Below are 10,891 nucleotides of genomic sequence, written 5' to 3'. Positions count from 1 at the left end.
GAGTACAAACCAGAATGGGTTCTGTACCAGAATATTGAATTATCCTAATATTTTCTGTGTGTACTAGAAATATAGAAACAACCATGTACCCTTTATCACCTGGACGTTTAGGAGGATGACTCGTTCACCCAGGTACGATAAACGAAATGGTTTTTGAGGACAACCAGCTACACGTTACAAAAACAAATATAACCCTCATGATTCTATTTACCTCCATATCATTGTGTGGTAAAATATCTTTAACGTAACCATATATTTCCTTTCATATTATATTCTTTCAATAAAACAACAAAAACAATATGTTTAAGGTGGGGAAAACAATCAACTGACAACTGTACTGGATTTTATGATTAGTTTATTAACAGATGACACATTAATAAGAGGTTCAAATAAATGGATCAAAGAAGAAAGCGACGCAGAAAAATATCAGCACTTGTTTCTTCTTCTTCTTCATCAGTAGGATTTCATATTGTGGCACTGATGCCGGTTAATGCTCCTCAAGCAGGGTCTCCTCCAACCCTAAAAATAATGAAAGAGACAATCAGTTGTACAGTGGACGACTTGGTAATAGCAACAATAACAATACAAAGAAAAATAACAAAAATGAACCAACGTTTCAGATCCAGGATCTTAAGAGCGAGTTGATCGACTTCAAGCATCAGAATGAGCAGCGCCTGCAGGTCTTCCACTGTGCGCAGAGGACTAACAGGTCGGACTTCAGCAGGAACATTTACATCTTCAAAAGCCGACTCCAGAAAAGAACCATCCACAACACTTTTCTTTCCCATGAAGTGACCTGAAGTGATCAAAACACCACAATCTCAATGAAAACCATGAAAAGTGCACATCAGGATTAACAATTATGATAGAAAAAAGTTTGTTTATTCTTACCCGTTGCCCACAGGTTGGTCCTGGGATTCACCTTGAGCTTTAAACCTTTATTTCTCAGCTCAGTCAAATCAAGAGTCATTGAAGATGCCATGGCAAAGTATGAGATGAGGATGAAAGAAGACAGGAGTCCCACGCCCCAGATTCTGGTCAAGGTGCCTGTCATCTCTCCGACGTGTTGGTCACAACCTGATGCTGGCTAATTAAAAGTCTCTCGGCTCTTCTCTGGACAGGCAGTTATAGTGAGGAAGGACGGGCTTAATATTCTAATGAAATGAAGTCACGCATCTGCGGCTGGCTTCTTATTGGATGCCCATTAGAGTGCCTTGTGCCATTTGGACTTGCCGTGACGTCAAGTATGTGACCTCCGTGCATAACCACTAATTATCACTCCCAAATACCGATACTTTCCTCACGAGCATCCAGCAGTTCAATACAGACACAGGTTCTGTGACACATGAGCAAAACACAAAGCACAGTTGTAATTAAATGCACCGATTTATTTGTAAGTACTTTACGTAAACATAACAGCAAGGCACATGGGCCACTGCATGCTGAACAGATGTAATGGCTTAAGAAATGTTGTGAATCTAGGGATCATTGGCTACTGTATGTACACATGTTACTTTCCTATACAAGTCCTCACAGTACACAGTATCAAAAGTACAAATCTCTATCGACAAGCATTACAAAAGAATCGTTCTTTTCAGCCTCCGCAGACTGACAGCTGCAGCGTGGTGATTTAAGGATTAGACAGAAATGGGAGCGCTCTACTCGTGTAGCACTTACATAGAAAAGTTCCCTTCGCCAGTTGAGTCAATATGACCAAATATCCTCACTATCATTCCCAAAATAATTTATAAAATTGAATAATGTGGAATAATACACATTTTATAAACTCATTATTACATTGCACTGAGATTACCTGCGACTCTTCAAAAGCCTTTCAACGTTTAACAATCACTGCCATTTACCATGGAGGTAGGGACTGTCACGTGTTCATTACAAAACATTAAGGCGCTGCTTTACAAATCAGGACGTGAGTGAGAAGAAACCACGATATTTATTTTTGTCTGATGCATTTTTTCATTATTATTATTATGAGTAATTACTTCCTGTTACCAGGTCCTGATTTTTAAAACATCGTCTCCACATGCCGCCACACTTCACTTCCATGCCTGTTATGGATTATCCAAAACAATGTACCCTGATTTGACATTACATCGACCGTTCACTTGCCTAAAAATACACTTCTGGTAATTTGAGGTATTTTCAATACTGCTGCGCCACCACATACAATACCTCTCCATGTTTCACCTAAATGCTCTTTCAAATGAAAATCATATTTTTTAAGAAAAAGAAAAGGCCAGATCTGGGACAACACATGCAGCCACAAATCAAACACATTCAATAAAATGTAAAAGAAATAATCATTTCAGAAAGCTCCAATTGTCAAACTCTTTTTCTTCTCTATAGCCTAATTTCTGTAGCTGACCATACAGGATACTTGTTAAAAAATAACTGTTAAATAAATGCAGAAGGGCTGATTTTAAACCAATACCAAACTACACTGTTTTCTGATAAATGGCGACTAAAATTCTAGCTTCGTACTGCAAAAATAATTACAATAGGGTCAACATAAAGACTGCAACCCGAATCCCATTCAGGTAATAATGTGTAGCGTTAAATACTTCAGACAAAATTTAAGCGGTTTAAATTTACCGTTGGTTACAGAAAGCGAAAAAATCCACCCCGTCACTGTTACATCTACCAACACGAGACCTAAAAACTAACAAGGCGTTCCTGAGTCTCTAGTAGGGGTGGACGAAAACAAACAAACAAACAAACAAATAGAAAGAAAAGGCTTCAGCTGTAATACGAGTGCACTTGCTGTATGCTTGGAAGGCAAGAAGAATACAATACCAACATGCAAAGTTAAATACATTTTAAAATATGAATATTAATTTGTCCTCTCGTTTATGAAAATACGGTTTGTTCTTAAAGATTAAGGATCTGCTTGAATATACTGAATATCATGAGAGACCATTTGAAAAACGAAGAGGCCCAGACTCTCTGTTCCACCTCCATGCATTAATGTCAAGCACCCCTCGTTACATGAAAAACACGGAGCACAAGGAAAACTGCAGACACCGCTGAGACTTTTAAGAGGTGTCGAGGCGGTTGCCGTTACCGCAGAGAGACTGTTGGCGTGTGAGAGTGGGAGCTCAGTTTTAAATTACAGTCCGTGGTCTTGTCAAAGTGCAGATTCGCTGGCTCGTCTGCCTGTGACGGTTCGGTGTCATGTAGCTCTGGTAACGAGTTATCAACCTCTAAGGATCTGACTGGCCGATTATCCTCCTCCTTCTCCCTAACCTCCACCCCCTTCTCTTTTCTGTCCCCCGTCCCCTCTTGGCCTTTGTCTTTGACTTTGTGTACAATAAAAAGATGTCTGTTGAGAGACAGCACAGATGTGAAACACAGGCCACAGTGAAGGCACTGGGGAGTGTTTTCATCACTTTTATGCTGAGGTATATGTTGCTGGAACTGTGTGCTGTCGTCTGTGATAAAGCCACACTTTGAACAGCGGAACTGAGATTTCAGACGCTTCGCTGACGGAGCCTCGACACTCCCCGTGAGATCCTGCCCCTGCTTCCCCTGCTTGACAACAGCCGGTCTTTCTGACACAAGTCCCTGAAAGTCACAGAGGTCACAAACTTTAAAATCATCAATAACATTTTTATTTTTTAGTTGCTTAGGCTTAAAAAACAAACAAACAAATACCTTGCCCAAAGCCTTTTTGGACTCCCGGTTGGCTGTTTTCGGCATCTGGCCAAGATCAGGATTTTTGATTCCGTGCATTAGACTGATGTGGTTCTTCAAAATCACACTCGAGGTGAATATTGTCTTCGTGTCCGTGCAATACCTTCATTTATAAAGAAGGAACGGACATTAGATATTTTCCACAACACTGATTAGTTCATGTCCAAATGTAACAATCTTACCAACAAGTGTAATTTTTCTTTTTGCCATCGTGGTCATTTCGAATGTGTCTCCGTAGACTGGTTGGAGAGTTGAAGGATTGCTCACAGTGTCTACATGGATACTTCTTCACCGACTGTAATGTACAAAAAGTTAAAAACAAAAGAGGTAGCTGAGAATTAGCAACAAGGGGAAACTTTGGCAGAACTTTTGGGGATAATTTGAAATTCCCAACAGAAATCAAGACATCAGCAGCTCGTCTCATGTACTGGCAGCATCCATCCAATCAATCAGCACCTACTCTGACCTCTGCTGCAGGGCTCACAGAAGTCATCTCTCCTTTCAGCACCATACATACTGCCCTGCTGAAAGGAGAGCGGCTGGTCGGGGGCTTTAAGAGGCAAACGCCAAGGAGTCGAAAATCTATCACCGCATGAGCTAATACAATGGTGACTGAGACCACGGAAATATTTTTATATGTTTACGTCTATGGAAACATTTCAGGAGAAAATGATGTATCAAGATGCTAATGGTGCAAAGTGAACATTTCCCTTTTTTCGGTTTTTATCCAATGGCGTTTTGTCTGTCTGCTGACAGAATAATTGTTTGGATACACCCCTGTCCATTGGTTCGTTTGTCAGCAGGATGACATAAAAGCTACTGAACCAATTTCCATGGCACTTTGTGGATGACGTGATATGAGTCATACAGAACCTATTAAATATTGGTGCGGATCCAGACGAAGGGAGGGATCCAGGAATATAGTAGACGTTTTTTCCCCCGATTTCTCAGGGCATAATTAATTGATCCTAATGAAAAAATGACACTTTGGGATATCTATGGGACTGAAAACCATGAGTGCTTGAAATGTGGAGCAGCTTGACAGATTTTAAGGGGAGAGCAGGGCTTTGGAGAAGGCATCTACTCAGTGCCATTCCAGTTTAACGTTTGATTTGAAGATAAGGTCTAATTTGTCACTGGACCTCTTTTGGTTTTATTTAAATATAAAATTCATGATCGCCTACCTTGCCATGTTTGGTCTTCGCATGAGAAACATAGGATTCTCTCTCGGAGAACCACTGGAGACACTCCCCGCACGTCCAGCCAGTGGGCTTCACACGGGGTCTGCTGTCCTGCTCAGCCTTTTTTCTGGGATTCTCTGATGGTTTGACAGGATTGTGACTCTTCTGTTGTTGGGCATCTGTCTTGTCAGACTGTCTGTTCTTCTCTGTCTCTGCCGTCATGTTTCCAACGTGCACACTCTGAGGAACAGAAAATATAAACAGTCCGAGGTGAAAATCTCATTATGTTAGTAATACATGAGAGACATGAGACACATGCCTTTAAATCCTAATAAAAAGCACACTCACTTTTTATGCACAGTTTCAATGTAGAATTTTCATGGGAATAATGAAAGTAAGTCTTAATTTAAAATGTACAAAGAAACAAACCTTGAAGTGTTGCATTAATAACTGCTTTTGTGGAAACACTGAGTTGCATTCTGGACACTTGAACACACAGGTGACACGCTTGTGAGCGTTCTGATGGAAATGCTGAATCAGCGACTGCTTTTTCTTGAAGATGGTCTCACAAGAACACTTAAAGATTAACCTGTAAACCAAAGAGAATACCATTAAAACAAACTGTTAAACAAAATGTACAATTTTCTTTACAAGTCAGGTCATGTGTCGCTAACTTACTGAGGAGTTGATTTGCTCCCACTGTGTTTATTTTTCAGATGCAGTTCACAGCTGTCAGACGTCTTTAAGGCCACCGGACACATGGGGCACTTGTAGAAGACCGCGCAGTGTTTCTCTGAGATGTGAGTCTTTTGTCCTTGAAAGGACTTGAAAACCATATCACAGTGAAGACATCTGGGGGAAAATGAGGAAACATAATGGCACTTTTCCGTAACACTGTTTTTGACCGAGACCTTTTGATGAAGCATTTCATATTTGGAAGCTTACTTGTACCAAGCCTTGCGTGAGTAGTGCAGACAGTTTTCCTTGACGTGCTTCTGTATGTCTGCGGAGCGACTCAGGGCGCCACACTCAGGGCAGCAGTAAGGGGATTTGTGTGCATGGATGCGTTGGTGAGCTTTGAAGCTACACTTGTTGGGTAGCAGCATTGAACAAACCTTACATGTCTGTGTTTAAAAAAAAAAGAATACAAGAGACAAGTGTGAGAATTGGAAAATACATTAAATACTTAAATATTTAGCTGAAACTCACTAGTTCCTCCGCATCTTCTGACGGTCTCTGGTAGTGTCCTGCGAGGGCTTTGTGGTCAGGTAACTGCTTGTTGCACTCCAAGCATCGGAGTCTGTGGCGAATAACGTTGTCTGGATATAAGGGCAGCACAGGTTGGATCTTAGCTGAGGGCGACGGCGAGGCGTACGAGTCGGCATTCACAGGTTCGGTGCTCAAGGGGGCAAACATTTGTTCCTCTGCTATGGGTTTCATATGGAGCTGCGTGCACTGCATCACCATGCCGTTGTTTTTGTGCTCCCGGGCATGTGCCAGTAAGGCGCACTTGTTGAAGAACACCAGCGTCTTTGCACAGTGTGTACATCCTACTTCAATGTGAACGCTCCTCCTGCCGTAGTGAAACGCAAGACTCCTCTCCACCCCGAAGGAGTCGCCGCACTCGAGGCAGCAGTACCCGCGTGGCGGTAGGTTGATATTGCTCTCTGGAGGGGGGTTCAGGTTGGGCACGTACGTAGGCACAGGGTTGGCATTGTTCAACAGTCGGTTTAAGGTTCCTGCTGCTGTGTTAGGAATGGACGTGCGAGGGTTGGGCTTAGCTGTTTTGACCTGATGCACCAGCGGGACTGTGCTGTCCACGTTGGAGGAGAGTGTGTGTTGGCTTTGTTGGTGGGAGGTGGAGCGTGCGGCTACTGAAGCAGCCACGCTGTGTGGGACCAGGTTCAAACTAGCTAGGTGCATTGCTTTGGGAAGGAAGCTTGTGCTGGTTGTATGGCCTGTTGTGGCGGACACTCTCTTTGGTTTCGGCCCCTGATGTGCACCAGATCTTTTGACAGAACTACCAGTATTATGAAATGCTGTGGTGGATTGTTTTGTGCCTGACCTTTTGGGGTTTGCTTGGGGCTTCTTGTGTAAGACTTTTGGTGAAGATGCACTAGTCCTGGAGCTTTTATTCTGTATTCCAACATCAGCAGCCACACTCCGAGGCTGATGAGGCGACATGTTACAGTAAGAGTCCTCACTAATCATACTCTGAGACGGAGAGGATTCATATGTAGAATGGACTTCGTCGGTTTCAGAATCAGGTAGCACACTGGTCACTGTGCGCTTGATTTGCCCAGTTGTGGTTTTGATGGTCTTAATTCGGACCCTGGGTATGACAGGGGGTGACTCAGATGCTACTGCGGGAGATGCTTTGCCACTGCTATCACTGCAGATGCTCATGGGGCTATCGGGGGGTTTCATTAAACGTTTCACAGCTTCAAGTGGACTTCTGGGGCTCAGTGGGGATATGGGGACCTTGGGGCTGGCCTTCATGCAGTCGTTGTGGGCTGACCGCTTCTCTCTGGGATTCGTCGGCTCGCTGGGATCTTTTCTAGCGTTCAGGGCGACCAAAGCCTCCAGGCAAGAGGATAATTTAGATGGCTGCGATTTAGCAAGAGGATAAGAGGTGGGAACATCCATCGTGGTTCCAGAATTGCAGTTGGTCTCAATAAATTTCTGGTTACGGCTTAGCGGGGGAAGTGCACTGTGTGCTCTAGGTGTTACATCTATTTCGTTGCTGCCACAGATGTCCGACAGCTCCTCACTCCTGCTACTATCAGCTCCGCTTCTTTGAGTGTTCCTGGGATTATTGGAGTCCTTTGGACAGTCATCAAACATGCTGAGGTCCAAACTTTTTCTAATGTCTGGCACTGAAGGCTCCACCAACGCCGGAGCCTCTGGGAAACAGGTTCTCTCTTGTTTTGGATGCATTTCATCACGACTACACCGAGTGTCTTCAGACTCAGGACTGGAAATGGGGCTAAAATTAGAGAGTGAGTGGGAAAATATTGCTCTTCCATCAGGTTTGGCCTGAACAGGCGCATTTCCGATAAAATCTCTTGAACTCTCCCCATTCAGAGCGGAGGCAAGGGCTTTGGAGAAGCCAGAATTGCTTATTTCAACAGGGTCAATCGAGGTTTCTTGTCCCCTGAATCCGTTCTGCTGTGCCGATCCAGAGTGAAGCCTGTCACCAAAATCTTCCAGCGACTCCTGACGACTTGTGTTTTTCACAATAACACTCACAACAGGTATTTCTGGTGTGGTGACAGCCTGGTTGCTCAACAGGCCGTCATCCAGACATATCCCCGAGTGCTTCAGCTGACTCTCCGTCTCCTCATGACTCCCTTGGATGGGCTCTTTGGCATCCAACCCTGTGGCATCTGGGATGTCAAAGGCGGCCAGGAGATCGTCAAAATCGGGGGTTTTCATGTCACCCATGGCTGCACAGTCTCATAAACCTGCAGAAACACACGCACGGTTAGCGTTCACTGCACACAGCGGACAAAACTTTAAAAACCCGTCCCTGCTTTACTCTCTGACAGACCGGACCACTTACCAGCTGGCTAACGTCAAAACGCTAGCACCAGCTAGCATGGCAAGCTAAGCGTTGCGTATATGAACGGTGTCTCGTTGGCGAGGCTACAACATGAGCTTCCAAAGACAAAACAAGTGATTTGACATTGAACTGACGTTACTCTGAACTGCGCGGCTGGACAGCACCCGTTGTTTTGACGTCAACGTCAGCCGTGTCAGGTAGCGAAGTGGCTACATAACGGAGCCCAGCCAGAGGGTTAGCAGCCTAGCTGGGCGACATGCTACCGCCCAAATAATGTACCCAAACCCAAAGATAAAGCCATATGGAGGCACGAGTTCGCTCACCATCGGACCCGGTGGTGTTTAACAGCTCCAGCACATTAGCCAGTCAGGCTGTTGGGTGTGTGCGCTGAGCGTCGGGGAGCTAGGTTTGGCTGCGGCAGGGTTTCATGGCTAAGCTACAAGCTACTAGCGTCAACTTCGTTTTCCTCTTCCTGCGCCAGGAGGCACTCAAACCCACGGCGTTGTCTTTCAGGCGAGAGGCGACTCATCACTGTCTGTGGTTTCTCAGAAGAAACAGGAGGAGCTTCTCTGTGGCTCGGCTGCTGCAAACACCTCTGTCTAATGCATCCGTCTCAAGAAGAACAGTTAAAGCATCATGCTAACACCGAAATCAAATGGGAAACATGTGCATACAACGGGGGCCACTGGGAGTAAAGGCCCCCCTAACGGATCACTGCTGCTGCCATTGTTCAACCCTGTCTGCTCATACCTCAGGGTATATAATCCTGCTCACGTCACATTTTACTTTCATTAAGGGGGATCTTCACTGATGTATGAACAGTATGTCGGATGTCAAATTCATTGACTGAACATAAAGATTGATGCATCTCCACTTCCTCCATATCCAGGTAGGAAGCCAAAAGGATGGTGGGATGTGAACGCTGCCATCTAGCTCAATGGGAGCCAGTAGTGACAGGAGCAATAAGGGGATGGAGCCTCTGTGAGACCCTTTCAGTAAACAAGCTCGACCAATCAGGAGTCAGTCTCAGCTGTCAATCATGACATTTCACCCCATTTATACATGATCAAATAATTTACTGAAATCAAATGTACATGGGAAAGTTAACACTTGAATAAACAACAGTGTGATAAGAGAAGATTTGTTTGGCTTGTACGTTGACTTTGTAGTTTCGTCAGTCTCCCAACCATTGACATATAGGAGGTGGGATTTATTACCTGTACTGCAGCAAGCCACGTTGAGAGCACAGATGGCTTTCTCCTGCCATCTGTATATGAGACCGAGAGCTGTTGTGTCGCAGGTATGGCCTGCCCCTTTAAGGAAAGTTTGTAGTGTGTGACGTAGTGCACCAGGGTATTGTGGGAAAATAAGCTAAAAGTGTGTTTATAACGAGAAGTGACGGACCACTTAAATAGGTGATGCGAGTGTTGCTCTGTATATCCGAGAAATGAAGTGTCTGCATTCCAAGTAAAGAAACATCTCCTCCTCCTTATTCATGGAGCGGTCCGGACGGCTGGTTACCGGCCAGACAGCGAGCCAAGATCACCAGTGACAGGGGCGGCTCCTGGTACAGGCGACATAGGAGACGTGACACATGCAATGTAAAACAATACATTAACGTCACACCATCATCCTCTAACCCCGGGGACGCACTGGAGGTAGAAGCGCTGCGAAAAGCGGTCCGCCTCGTTTCCTTGCCCATGTTAAATACTTGGGCTGTTCGCACCGGCAGCGTTGTGCCGGGATGAACCAGGAAGCGCCGCGACCACACACACAGGCACATTATCTCCTGTGGGGGGTAGGCGGCTACAGGCTTGCGTAGGTCAGTCACCTGTGAAGACCAGCATCAACATAGTGTAAGATATTTTGCAATTAAAATGAGAAGTTCTGCCAATATTAAGAGTTTAATATATTTCCAACTTGAAAATGGGAAGGTATGGGATTCTAACCCAGGTCTCTCTTTATAAGGCCCAGACACTTAACCAACTACACCACTTCAGCTGATGGTTTCCACAGTGAACTTAGCACACTAAGACAATGGACAAATTATCGTGTGTGTGTGTGTCGGTGTCATTTTATGCTGCTTTTGATAAACACTTCAGAGAAAATATTTTCTACTTTACAACATATATTTGCCAGCCTTACTTAAAAGTTTCTTTTATATTTTTGGCTTTAAGATACTGGATGGAACCTATTGTTAGATAATAGCCCAGTGGGGGGGGGGGGGGGGGGATATTTTTTGAGAGAAGATTCGAGATTAATTCACTATACGGCTCAACAGATCTCTGATCCATGAAGCTTCCTTCTACCAAGTTGTGTGGATCTGAGCGGAGACACTGGTCAAAGAAGAAAACACTTGGAATACGTTGCTTGATTGGTCTGCATATGTGTGATGCCAGGCTCTCATTGGCTGATGAGTTGGCGTATCAAGGGTGAATGA

General features: G+C 44.5%; 2 protein-coding genes across 3 annotated transcripts; both read right to left on the bottom strand.

Annotated features, from left to right (window-relative positions):
• Positions 1–338: 338 nt before the first annotated feature.
• nmba (neuromedin Ba) lies at positions 339–1,225 on the bottom strand. The gene is made up of 3 exons (XM_062389918.1): positions 892–1,225; positions 614–796; positions 339–519 (listed from the first exon to the last, which is right to left on the bottom strand). Exons 1-3 carry the CDS (start codon positions 1,052–1,054, stop codon positions 488–490), a joined length of 378 nt encoding a protein of 125 aa, XP_062245902.1. The 5' UTR covers positions 1,055–1,225; the 3' UTR covers positions 339–487.
• A 142-nt stretch (positions 1,226–1,367) lies between these two features.
• znf592 (zinc finger protein 592) lies at positions 1,368–9,066 on the bottom strand. 2 transcript variants are annotated; one of them, XM_062389917.1, is made up of 9 exons: positions 8,452–9,066; positions 6,099–8,353; positions 5,835–6,013; positions 5,568–5,741; positions 5,319–5,478; positions 4,893–5,129; positions 3,891–4,003; positions 3,670–3,811; positions 1,368–3,579 (listed from the first exon to the last, which is right to left on the bottom strand). In XM_062389917.1, the coding sequence occupies exons 2-9, from the start codon at positions 8,331–8,333 to the stop codon at positions 3,076–3,078; spliced, it is 3,744 nt and encodes a 1,247-aa protein (XP_062245901.1). In that variant the 5' UTR covers positions 8,334–8,353; positions 8,452–9,066; the 3' UTR covers positions 1,368–3,075. The 2 variants fall into 2 exon arrangements, with proteins under 2 accessions (XP_062245901.1, XP_062245900.1); XM_062389916.1 differs by having other exon boundaries at positions 8,775–9,066.
• Between the last annotated feature and the right edge of the window lie 1,825 nt (positions 9,067–10,891).

Source organism: Platichthys flesus, chromosome 6 (genome assembly GCF_949316205.1).
Source record: "Platichthys flesus chromosome 6, fPlaFle2.1, whole genome shotgun sequence".
NCBI lineage: Eukaryota > Metazoa > Chordata > Actinopteri > Pleuronectiformes > Pleuronectidae > Platichthys > Platichthys flesus.
This window is presented reverse-complemented; position numbering and strand designations above follow the sequence as displayed.

What these genes read in the sequence shown, in the direction of transcription:
- nmba (XM_062389918.1), bottom strand. Translation starts at nt 1,054, where the DNA reads ATGACAGGCACCTTGACCAGAATCTGGGGCGTGGGACTCCTGTCTTCT. An exon ending in GACCAACCTGTGGGCAACGG is followed by an intron (nt 797 to 891) that starts GTAAGAATAAAC and finishes TGATCACTTCAG; the next exon opens with GTCACTTCATGGGAAAGAAA. An exon ending in TAAGATCCTGGATCTGAAAC is followed by an intron (nt 520 to 613) that starts GTTGGTTCATTT and finishes CATTATTTTTAG; the next exon opens with GGTTGGAGGAGACCCTGCTT.
- znf592 (XM_062389917.1), bottom strand. Translation starts at nt 8,333, where the DNA reads ATGGGTGACATGAAAACCCCCGATTTTGACGATCTCCTGGCCGCCTTT. An exon ending in CGAAGACCAAACATGGCAAG is followed by an intron (nt 4,004 to 4,892) that starts GTAGGCGATCAT and finishes TGTACATTACAG; the next exon opens with TCGGTGAAGAAGTATCCATG. An exon ending in AAGAAAAATTACACTTGTTG is followed by an intron (nt 3,812 to 3,890) that starts GTAAGATTGTTA and finishes TTATAAATGAAG; the next exon opens with GTATTGCACGGACACGAAGA.